Source organism: Pogoniulus pusillus, chromosome 13, assembly GCF_015220805.1.
Source record: "Pogoniulus pusillus isolate bPogPus1 chromosome 13, bPogPus1.pri, whole genome shotgun sequence".
Taxonomy (NCBI): Eukaryota; Metazoa; Chordata; class Aves; order Piciformes; family Lybiidae; genus Pogoniulus; species Pogoniulus pusillus.
The window spans coordinates 2,313,179-2,325,189 of record NC_087276.1 but is presented as its reverse complement, the minus strand read 5'-3'; the positions used below and the strand labels follow the sequence as shown (position 1 = coordinate 2,325,189).

Here is a 12,011-nt window from a genome sequence, read left to right as displayed (position 1 = left end):
GGGGGACAGGCTAAGCCTTACCTACACTCAAAAATCATTGGTGGAAACACCAAAGAGGAGAAAGGATAATGGAGAGCTGGGGGACAGGCTAAGCCTTACCTACACTCAAAAATCATTGATGGAAACACCAAAGAGGAGAAAGGGTATGGAGAGCTGGGGGACAGGCTAAGCCTTACCTACACTCAAAAATCATTGGTGGAAACACCAAAGAGGAGAAAGGATAATGGAGAGCTGGGGGCAGGCTAAGCCTTACCTGCACTCAAAAATCATTGGTGGAAACACCAAAGAGGAGAAAGGATAATGGAGAGCTGGGGGACAGGCTAAGCCTTACCTGCACTCAAAAATCATTGGTGGAAACACCAAAGAGGAGAAAGGGTATGGAGAGCTGGGGGACAGGCTAAGCCTTACCTACACTCAAAAATCATTGGTGGAAACACCAAAGAGGAGAAAGGATATGGAGAGCTGGGGGCAGGCTAAGCCTTACCTGCACTCAAAAATCATTGATGGAAACACCAAAGAGGAGAAAGGATAATGGAGAGCTGGGGACAGGCTAAGCTTTACCTGCACTCAAAAATCATTGATGGAAACACCAAAGAGGAGAAAGGATAATGGAGAGCTGGGGGACAGGCTAAGCCTTACCTGCACTCAAAAATCATTGATGGTCCTGAGCATGGGCAGAGGCTACCCCCAGTCTAGACCAGCAAGTAGCTGGGGACTGATTGCTTCGGTCTTCAGGACTGAGCAACTGTACTGTGCCTTCCAGTCTAACCTGGGGAAGCCAACAACGTGCTGATGAAGGCTTTGGACAGACAAACAGGGACAGGGAAATTCAGACTTGACCCAGAAACGTGTCCCCTTGTAGCAGCTGCTAGGCAGCAGGCTGATGCATTTCCAAGCCTAAAAGAGGGCTGACAGTGCTGGGCTTCACCCAGTGCCTTTTTCTCCACAAGGGCTGGGAAGAGTTTGGAAGTGTAGGACAGACTAAACCCATGCTCACCTCAAATGTCTCTACATGCCCATGTATGCTTCCACCCAAGGGGTCCCAAAGCCCCAGGCTGAATGTTGGAGAGAAGAGGGAACATGCACTTGAATGCAGAGCAAGCAGACATCATTTGCTGTCTTAAAGACATGGCAAAGAAGAGAACTCTCGAAGCTAATAGTTTCTTTGTTCTTTACTGACCTTTGCTTCTTCCTTATGTTGCTGACATTTTTTGCCTGTCTGGAGTGCTCTGTTATGAGTGCTTTGCCATGAGCCACCGGTGTGACCTTGCGGCCAAGAAGGCTGATGGTATCCTGGGGTGCATGAAGGAGAGTGTGACCAGCAAGTCAAGGGAGGGTCTCCTCCCCCACTATTCTGCCCTGCTGAAGCCACATGTGGAGTGTTTGGCTCAGTTCTGTGCTCTTCATTTTAAAAGATACAGGAAACAACTGGAGAGAACCCAGGGGAGGCTACCAAGATGCTAAGGGGAATGGAGCATCTCTCTGAGGAGGAAAGACTGAGAGGCCTGAGGCCATTTAGCCTGGAGAAGACTGAGAGAGCAACTTCTCAATGCTTATTAACATCTAAGGGGCAGGGGGCAAGAGGATCATAGAATCAGACAGGGTTGGAAGGGACCACAAGGAGCAGCCAGTTCCAACCCCCCTGCCATGCCCAGGGACACCCTACCCTAGAGCAGGCTGCCCACAGCCTCAGCCAGCCTGGCCTCAAACACCTCCAGCCATGGGGCCTCAACCACCTCCCTGGGCAACCCATTCCAGCCTCTCACCACTCTCCTGCTCAACAACTTCCTCCTCACCTCCAGCCTGACTCTCCCCACCTCCAGCTTTGCTCCATTCCCCCCAGTCCTCTCACTCCCTGACAGCCTAAAAAGTCCCTCCCCAGCATTTTTGTAGCCCCCTTCAGATGCTGGAAGGCCACAAGAAGGTCACCTGGGAGCCTCCTCTTCTCCAGCCTGCACAGCCCCAACTCTTTCAGTCTGTGCTCACAGCAGAGCTGCTGCAGCCTCTGAGCATCCTCCTGGCCCTGCTCTGGACACACTCCAGCATCTCCACATCCCTCCTGTCCCAGGGGCTCCAGAGCTGGATGCAGTACTCCAGGTGGGGTCTCAGCAGAGCAGAGCAGAGGGGGAGAATCCCCTCCCTGGCCCTGCTGGCCACACTGCTGCTGCTGCAGCCCAGGCTCTGGTTGTCTTTCTGGGCTGCAAGTGCACACTGCTGGCTCCTGCTGAGCTTCTCCTCCACCAGTACCCCCAAGTCCCTCTCCTCAGGGCTGCTCTGCAGCCACTCCCTGCCCAGCCTGGATTTGTGCTTGGCATTGCCTCAACCCAGCTGCAGGACCTTGCACTTGGTCTTGTTAAATCTCCTGAGCTTGGCTTGTGCCCACCTCTGCAGCCTGTCCAGGTCCCTCTGGATGGATCCTGCCCTCCAGCCTGGCTGCTGCACCACACAGCTTGGTGTGGTCAGCAAACTTGCTGAAGCTGCACTCACTGCCTCTGTCCATGGCACCCACAGAGATGTTGAATAAGACTGGTCCCAGGACTGATCCCTGAGGAACTCTGCTTGTCACTGGTCTCCACTTTGACATAGAGCCACTGACAGCCACTCTTTCTGAGTGGGACCAGACTTTCCAGTGGTGCCCAGCAGCTGGACAAGGGGCACAAGTGACCATCCCACAGACACTAGAAGATCACTCACTTTTGTACTCTGTCTTTGCAGCAAGCAAAGGTGACTGGGGCATGTTTATTTTCTCCTGTGGTTTTGCAGCTCTCCTGTCTGTGCCATTGATCCAGTAAAAGGACAAAAGGAAATTCTAGAGAGACATGGAGTCAAATAGCATTGGTGAATTCTTCTTCAGCCTGACTTTGATTCTGCTGGCTTGGCTCCAAAACAGAAACCCTGGAACATGGCTCTAGAAACTCTGTGAGAGCTTTGTCATCTTCCCTGAAAGGAAATGCACAGTTTAAAAAGCATCATGCTTTTGTTTCTGTCATAACCACTGTGTCCTGGTAGGAGCAACAGAGCACATGGTGAACTGGAGAGAGAAGGAAAAATAAGGATGCTCTATATTAATAAACTGGCATTAGCAGGAGATTAGTCAAGGAAGAGCAAAGATTATTTGTGGTTGTCAAGGCAGGCATGACTTTGATTCACCACATCAAAATTAAACCAAGCATCCAGCCTGCAGTGCTCGCAGCTTCTGTTCTCAGCATCCCCCAGCTAAGTGAGAAGATAAACATTGCACCAGATAGCAGCTGTGACTGTGCCCCTCCAGCACCACTTGGTTCACAGTGAGAGAGGAGTGGGGCAAGGAAGAGCACATTTCCATGCATACTCTTCTTCTGTCCCCAAGCCAATGCCAAAAAACTAAGGGTTGGCTCCTGGAAAACCCACCATGAAAGTTGCCAAGCATCACTGCTGACCTGTTGCCCCAGCAGAAGCCCAGGTGGAGGAAGCTCTGCAGAGCAGAGAAGCCCTAGGCAGCCCTAGCTTGGGAAGCTTTGAGTCACCTTCTCATCATATGCTGCCCCCCATCACCTTCTTGGTTAGGTGTGATGAGATGTTCAAAGTCACATCAAGCTGGCAGGACACTCAAACACTGGAGCTGTCCCAGCTTTGGCACGAGGAGCACATCCACAGGGCCAGTACAAGCAGGTCAATGTGTCATGGCAAGAGTGGGCAGCAGGGGAGGGACAAGAGACAGCTTCTTACAGTATATGAGCAGAGGTTTGGAGCTCTCAGGTCGGAATTCAGAACAACAAAACCAGCAGAAGAGGACCGAGAGAGCCTCATGCCTCCAGCAGTATAACCAACCAACATCCAGGGGCGTTCTCTCTAGAGGAATGGTTCAGCTAAAACCTTCAGGGAGTTGACTATCTTGTGATGTGTTTGAGAGCTGAAACCAGGCCCACAGTCTCTTGGAAACAGGGAAAAGTGTTGGCACATGGATCTGGTTTATCATCTAACACCTGAAAATGGGAAACCCTGCAGAGTCCCAGTGACATAGAACAGGCTTCCAACCTTACTCCTGGTTGGTCTCAGTTGTGAAAGCCTAACTGGCACTTTTTCTTCCAGGTTTGAGTGCACCACCAGCACATCCAAAGCTCCCTCTCAGTCAACACTTCAGCATCTTGCAGAGAGCATTTTCTCTTATGGACCCCCTGGTTTTGTGTTCTGGAATACTGCAGTTATTTAAGGTGCCCCAACACAGTCTGACCTGGTGTCACAGCATGCAGTGCAGGGGGATGGGAAGGGCTTGACTTTGGAGGGACCATGTTTATGAGCTCTTCCAAGCTCATTTTGGTGAGATGCTGCAAAAGCAAATGCCCAAGAACCACTAAACACAAATCTCACTGCAAACTGCATTTTGAAAGCAGTATGCAGGGATTCAGTCGTGTCAGTGGGATCATCACGCAGGCAGATTCCTGCTGGTTATTAAACTCCTGCTTACCTGAGAGCCTGAGGTCAGAGCTCATCATCCCCAAGAGATTAAATGCTGACAGCTTTTGGAAAATTACTCCTTTGAAAAGCAAGTTGGGAAACTAAACCATGGATTCAGACCAGGATCTCCTCAGACCTGATGAAGCTGAACCCAGCACCACTTGAGAAGCTGAGTAGGTGCCCTCCTGGCATCCCCACCCAAACCCTGCCACCTTTCTGAGATGCCACCTTGAGCTGAGGCAGCAGCTTATGGCTTTTACACACCAGTAGCTTCCACACCTGCCCTGGTCAGGGGTGACCTCATGGTGGTCTACAGCTACCTGAAGGGAGGCTGTAGCCAGGTGGGGTTGGTCTCTTCTGCCAGGCAAGCAGCAACAGAAGAAGGGGACACAGTTTGAAGCTGTGGCAGGGAAGGTCTAGGCTGGATGTTAGGAGGAAGTTGTTGTCAGAGAGAGTGATTGGCATTGGAATGGGCTGCCCAGGGAGGTGGTGGAGTCACCGTCCCTGAAGGTGCTGAAGCCAAGCCTGGCTGGGGCACTTAGTGCCATGGTCTGGTTGATTGTCTAGGGCTGGGTGCTAGGTTGGACTGAGCTTGGAGGTCTCTTCCAACCTGGCTGATTCAATGCTGTCCTGCTTGGATTAATAGTGTAGCATTGTATCATAACCACTTTTTCCCAGACTGAAACTCCACACCAAAATAGAGCCTTCAACCCCTATGGGGTGCAGAGACAGCAAATACAAGCTGAGCTTTCACCTCTGCAGTCAAGACATAGTAAATTTGGAGTACATTTTGCAGTACATTTACAGTAAACTTTAGGGGCTGGCTCACGTGAAGTCAATTTTCATCCTTGTGCTTCCTGCTTGGAGTAGCAGGAGGCACAGGATCAAAACCTTGTCTTTGCAGATTCCAGAGCGTGGAGTTGACACTGTTGGAGAAGAGATTCAAAGGCACCAGAGTGTCTTCAGCACCAGCTCTGCATCTTGCTTCAGGCAGTTATTTCCCTTGTCTTCCATAAAGGGAAAGCCTACAGGTATGCTGTGAGTCCTCAGAGGAAAGACATCATGGACACGCAAGGTGCTGCTTTAAGCTCCCAAAGCAATGGATGTGACCACAGCTAGTGTTTCCCACAGCTCTGGGAAACTCCTAAGCCAGGTTGGGAGAGCAAGGACTAGAGAATACATCCCAGAGCATTCCTCTGCTGCTGCTGGAATAAGCTCTCTTAATGATTTTTCTTACTGCCCTTTGCCCTTTAGAGTTGCTTCGCCTTAATTTACAGCTGTCTTGTGCGAGTTCCTCATGCTTCTACTTGCGAATTGAGCAGCTCCTGCATTTACAGCCAGCCCCATTCTCTCTCCAACTTTATTTTGTTAGGGACTTATCTATGCTTTCAGTCTCTGGTCAGAAAACAGCCTGCTCCCTAACCATCCCTGGCTCCACCCCAGTTCCAATTTCTCTCCCTCGGCTGTGGGTGCCTGGCTCCGCAGAAGCTGTCGCAGATAAGGTGGCAGGCAGCCTTGTAAACAGCACTCCTGCTGCTTTAATCCTTGAGGGGAGATGTTGCCATCATTCATCCAGGGACACGGGCTCTCTCATTTCCCACTTGCAGCAGAAACTCTCAGGTTCAGGTCCCCTGCAGCACACAAATCAAGTAGCACACTCTGCACCCCACCTCTCCTACATGGCCATCTCATGCTCTTCCTCACCACCACCCCTGCTGACCATGCTTCACCAGCATGTGGTCCCAACACAGCTGTCTGCTCATGAGGAGGTCATTGCTGGTCCACTGTTTCTCTCCCTGATGAAGAGCTTCACTAACAACCTCCCCTTATGCCAAAGAGTGTTACAGGGGACCTTCTCTTGTCTTCTTAGGGTGCTCTGTTCCACACCAATGCTTTGCTCCAGCTGGGTAAGTGCCTTCAGATAACTGTGCCTGGGTGCTCAGCTTGCCCCTCTGTGCTCTTCCCAGCCTTCCACTGGCAATAGTCGGCTACCTGGATTCTTACTTTCAACTAACTTGGCTGTTCTCAGCATCCTGTCATCAGCTGTGCAGAAGTGGAAGCATTTCCTTAGAGCTCTGGACTGCAGATAGGCTGCCAAAGAAGGGCTGGAGAGTGGTCTAGGGCACGAGTCTGCTGGGGAATGGCTGAGGTTGCTTAGAGTGGAGAAAAGAAGGAAGATCTTCTCACTCTCTTCAGCTCCCTGGATGGAGGTTATAGTGAGCTGGACGTTGGTCTCCCCTCCCACGGAACAAACAGTGGAAGAAGAAATGGCCTCAAGCTCAAGGTTTAGAGCAGGTTTAGGTTGGACATTAGGAAAGAATCTCTTCCCTGAAAGTGTTGTCAAGCCCTAGAACAGGCTGCCCAAGGAAGAGGTGGAGTCACCATCCCTGGGAGGGTTTTAAAGCTATGTAGCTGTGGTGCTGAGGGACATGGTTTAGTAGCAACTTGGCAGTGCTGGGTTAATAGCTGGACTTAAAGGTCTCCAAACTAAATGGCTTTCTGGTCTACCCTCCTGTGCTTACCACAGTGCCACCAGACAGACATCCCTCTGGTGCCCTTGCCAAAACCCTCAGAGAAGTTAAAAGCCCAGCTTTGCCACCTTGAACAGGTCACAGAATCATAGATTCGCCCAGGTTGGAAGAAACCTCCAAGCTCATCTGGCCCAATCTATCCCCCAGCCCTATCCAATCAGCATATCTCCCATGGAACTAAGCCACTTCTGACGTTTTGTCCTTGACTGAGGTGGTCCAAGACAGACAGCCACCACTTTCAGCACCAGGAACGTGGATTCCTGCTCCCCACCAGCAAGCAAGCCACCCAGCTGAGCTCACCACGTCAGCCACACAGCCTGCACAGACACTTGTAGCCATTTTACAATTGAACATCATTAAAAGCTTTTGGAAACTACAGATTGCCACAGTCTGTCAACAGCTTCTTTTGAGTACAGAATGTGACTCCACAGCTCCCTACACCAAAAAACATTAACAATCATAACCTCCAATGCTGAACAGTCCAACGCAGCCTGCGTCTGGCCAGTGCTCAGGTGGTCTCCTCCCAAGGTAAAGGCAAGGCAGAAGGGCACACAAGCAGCTCTGCAGAGGCACTTTTGAAGCAATATGCAGATCTAGAAGGCAGCAGCTACCAATTACCATCTTCTGTGCCATGTTACCAGTAGCAGTAGGTGTGCTCCTGGCCAAAAGCCAGCTCTAGTTAAACAGTGTCCACCCACTTCTACGTTTCATCTGCAAGATATTTGTCATGTTCTCTTTGTAAGTCGTGCAGACAAAGGTTACTGGCACAGAGCAGCTGCTGCCTTCTGCCCCAGCCTGAGTGCCTTCAAAGTGTGGGACCCAATTCAGAGTCATTTTCCAATTTCTCATGTTATTTGGACAAAAGAGGTATTGTTATTCAGCAGAACTGACTAAGGACCTGCTTTGCTGCAAAGGAACAAAGGTAGGAATCACATTGCACAGAGTCTAGAACAGAAGTCTCTGAGGAATGGCTGAGGGAACTGGGCTTGTTTAGCCTGGAGAACAGGAGGCTCAGAGTCTTCTCTGAGCTTTCCACAACCTTCTCTTGCTTTCTACAACCACCTGAAAGAGGGTTGTAGGGAGGTGGGGGTTGGTCTCTTCTCCCAAGGAACAAGCAATAGGAAATGGCCTCAAGTTGCATCAGGGCAGGTTTAGGTTGGCCATTAGGAACAACTTCTCTCTCAAAAGGGTTGTCAAGCCCTGGAACAGGCTGCACAGTGATGTGGTGGTGGTCCCATTCCTGGAGGCCATTGGCTTTCTTGGCCACAAGAGCACATTCCTGGCTCGTGGGGAGGTTGTCGTCTACCAGGGCTCCCAGGTCATTCTCTGCAGAGCTGCATTCCAATAGGTCAACCCCTAACCTTGTACTGCTGCATGGTTATTTGTCCCCAGATGCAAGACTCTACACTTGCCCTTGCTGAACTTCATGAGGTTCTGTCCAGCCTGCCCAGGTCAAAAAGAAATAGGTCAGTCCAAGATGAAACAGCGATGGACAGAAAGACTATGCCACCTCCCACAGCACTGTGGTGCAAGAGAGGTGCTGTGATGTAAGAGCAGTTACTCATACAAACAACACTGGCTCTTGTTTGCAGGGGTTGTGGTGGCTGAAGGTTATTTGCCACAGCTACAGAATTCACAGCCACTCTTTAGAACAGGTCAGTGAGATACTTACAGACCAAACGATGATCATCCTCCTGGACACAGAGTGATCTATGTTCCAGTAGGTAAATGGAAGGAAAGTGATATAAAAGATCTCTTCACCCAAAGCAGCTGAGAACTTGAACAAGTAGTAGTAGAAGTAGTTCTTCACAATATACTTCTGTGTGCAGCCCTGGAAATGAGAGAAGTTTGGAAGGCTCTTGTCAGTTAGCTACATGACAGCAAACATTGAAGATATTTAAGCTGATGCTGTTCCCAGCCCCTAACCCAAATACTTTGGTGGAATAAGCATCAAGAAATGAAGTTTTTGCTCTAAAATAGAGACTACAGCAACAGCTCAACTACACTGCCTGCAGATCAGGAATCTATCCAAACTAAAGTCTAATTGACAAAGGCTTTCCAGAGATGGGATCAATCTTTCCTCCAGGAAAATCAAGTGTATTTAATAGCAGAGTAGTGATGTGTTGGTGCCACAGCTGCTAGCTGCAGCCCTTGGCATGTGCCTTAGCTTGGTTGCAGCTGCATGCGCAGATCCAGGAGAGAAGAGGGCTGAGAGTGGGCAGAGGGAAGAGCTGCCCAGATCACCACCAGATTTTATGCCAGTATCTTTAAGACTCTCTCTGTAAAAACTACCAATGGATATATTGCAACATGCATCAGGTGACTGTTTAGTACTTCACCTTTGGGTTTTTCTTTTAGGGTAGAGGTTTGGGTTTTGCCCTTCTGAATTTAGCAGCTACATAGAATCATAGAATCAACCAGCTTGGAAGAGACCTCCAAGATCATCCAGCCCAACCTAGCACCCAGCCCTATCCAGTCAACCAGACCATGGCACTAAGTGCCTCATCCAGGCATTTCTTGAAGACCCCCAGGGACGGTGCCTCCACCACCTCCCTGGGCAGCCCATTCCAATGCCAATCACTCTCTCTGTGAAGAACTTCTTCCTAACATCCAGCCTAGACCTACCCTGGCACAACTTGAGACTGTGTCCCCTTGTTTTATTGCTGGTTACCTGGGAGAAGAGGCCACCCCCCACCTGGCTACAATGTCCCTTCAGGTAGTTGTAGACAGTAATAAGATCACCCCTGAGCCTCCTCTTCTCCAGGCTAAACAGGCCCAGCTCCCTCAGCCTCTCCTCATAGGATTTGTGCTCCAGGCCCCTCACCAGCTTCGTTGCCCTTCTCTGGACATGTTCCAGCACCTCAACATCTCTCTTGAATTGAGGGGCCCAGAACTGGACACAGCATTCCAGGTGTGGCCTGAGCAGTGCTGAGTACAGGGGAAGAATAACCTCCCTTGTCCTACTGGCCACACTGTTCCTGATGCAAGCCAGGATGCCATTGGCTCTCTTGGCCACCTGGGCACACTGCTGGCTCATGTTCAGCTACTATCTATCAGTACCCCCAGCTCCCTCTCTGCCTGGCTGCTCTCAGCCACTCAGTCCCCAGCCTGTAGTGCTGCTTGGGATTGTCGTGGGCAAAGTGCAGAACCCTGCACTTGGCCTTGTTCAGTCTCATCCCATTGGCCTCTGCCCACTCATCCAGCCTGGCCAGGTCCCTCTGCAGGGCTCTCCTACCTTCCAATAGCTCCACAGCTGCTCCTCATAGAATCCCAAACAGACTGGGTTGGAAGGGACCTTTAAAAGCCACCTAGTCCTGCCCACCTGCACTTAAGAGGGACATCTTCAATTAAATGTCCCAGCAATGGGGCATCTACCACCCCTCTGGGCAATCTGGGCCAGTGTCTCACCACCCTCAGGATAGAGTATTTCTTCTATCTAGTCTAAATGCCCTCTCTTTGAGTTTAATGGGGCATTTGCCACCCCTCTGGGCAACCTGGGCCAGTGTCTCACCACCCTCAGGATAGAGTATTTCTTCTACCTAGTCTCAGTGCCCTCTCTTTGAGTTTAATGGGGCATTTGCCACCCCTCTGGGCAACCTGGGTCAGTGTCTCACCACCCTCAGCATAAAGTATTTCCTCTATCTAGTCTAAATGCCCTCTCTACTTGCCCTGTCACAACAGGCCCTGCTAAAATGTCTGTCCCCATCTCTCTGAGAGGCCACTTTAAGTACTGAAAGGCCACAACAAAGTCACCCCAGAGCCCTCTCTTCTCCAAGCTGAACAACTATAACTCTCTCAGCCTGTCCTCACAGCAGAGGTGCTCCACAGATGATTTCACTAGATGCACCCCATCTAACATGAGCTTCTTTTCTCTCCTAAACAGCTGCACCCAGGCCACCCCAGCTGGAAAGCCACACAACAGTGCCTATTGTTAAGGTCATGACTTTGGTCACTTGCATTTGCTGTTGCTGCTGTTTGGGACTAGTGCAGCAGTAGGAGCTTCTGATTCTGCTAGCAGGAGCACTGTGGAAGTGAAGCAGACTTTTGATAAACACATATCAGAAAGAAAAATGAGATATATATGAAAATCACTTTTTATTTGGGGGTAGGGAACCATCCTAGCAGCTTTTCCATCCCCTCAAAAAGGAAAAAGATACAATATGGAAGCTGTCTACATAAATAGGCAATGGAAGAACTTCCTAAAGATGAGAAGTGGGAGGGATCAGAAAGGTTTAAGCACAGACACACCAGCATCACAAAATGCATCTGGTTGGAAGAGACCTTAAAGATCATCCAACCCTTGGCCAAGGCTGAAGAGTCAGCACTAAACTATGTACCTAAGCACCACATGCACACACTGCTTGAACACCCCACAGATGATCATAGAATCAACCAGGTTGGAAGAGACCTCCAAGCTCAGCCAGTCCAACCTAGCACCCAGCCCTATCCAGTCAACCAGACCATGGCACTAAGTGCCTCAGCCAGGCTTGGCTTCAACACCTCCAGGCACAGTGACTCCACCACCTCCCTGGGCAGCCCATTCTAATGCCAATCACTCTCTCTGCCAGCAACTTCCTCCTAACATCCAGCCTAGACCTCCCCTGCCACAGCCCTGGGCAGACCGTTCCAACATTTGCCAACCCTCTCTGTGAAGAAACATTTCCTAGTGTCCAGCTGGAGCCTCCCCTGGCACAGCTTGAAACCATTTCCTCTTCCTGCCACTTGCCACCAAGGGGAAGAGGCTGCCCCCGTGCCTCACTCCAGTCTCCCTTCAGCTGTAGAGAGCAACGAGGTCTCACCTCAGCCTCCTCTTCTGCAGTCTGAACAAGCCCAGCTCCCTCAGATGCTCCTTGTAGGCCAGGTGCTCCAAGCCCCTCACCAACCTCACTGCCCTTCTCTGGACACGCTCCAGCACCTCGATATCCTTCCTATAGTGAAGGGCCCAGAACTGAACACAATACTCAAGGTGTGTCCTCAGCAGTGCTGAGCACAGGGGGGTGATCACCTCCCTGTCCCTGCTGGCCACAGTGTTTCTAATCCAAG

At 50.5% G+C, this 12,011-nt stretch overlaps 1 protein-coding gene across 1 annotated transcript in view; it reads right to left on the bottom strand.

Annotated features, from left to right (window-relative positions):
• SGPP2 (sphingosine-1-phosphate phosphatase 2) overlaps positions 1-12,011 on the bottom strand; it is a 48,410-nt gene that overhangs the window by 22,857 nt on the left and 13,542 nt on the right. Inside the window, exon 2 of the mRNA XM_064152786.1 lies at positions 8,641-8,799. Coding sequence (XP_064008856.1) covers positions 8,641-8,799 — 159 coding nt within the window. The remainder of the gene's footprint in view (positions 1-8,640; positions 8,800-12,011) is intronic.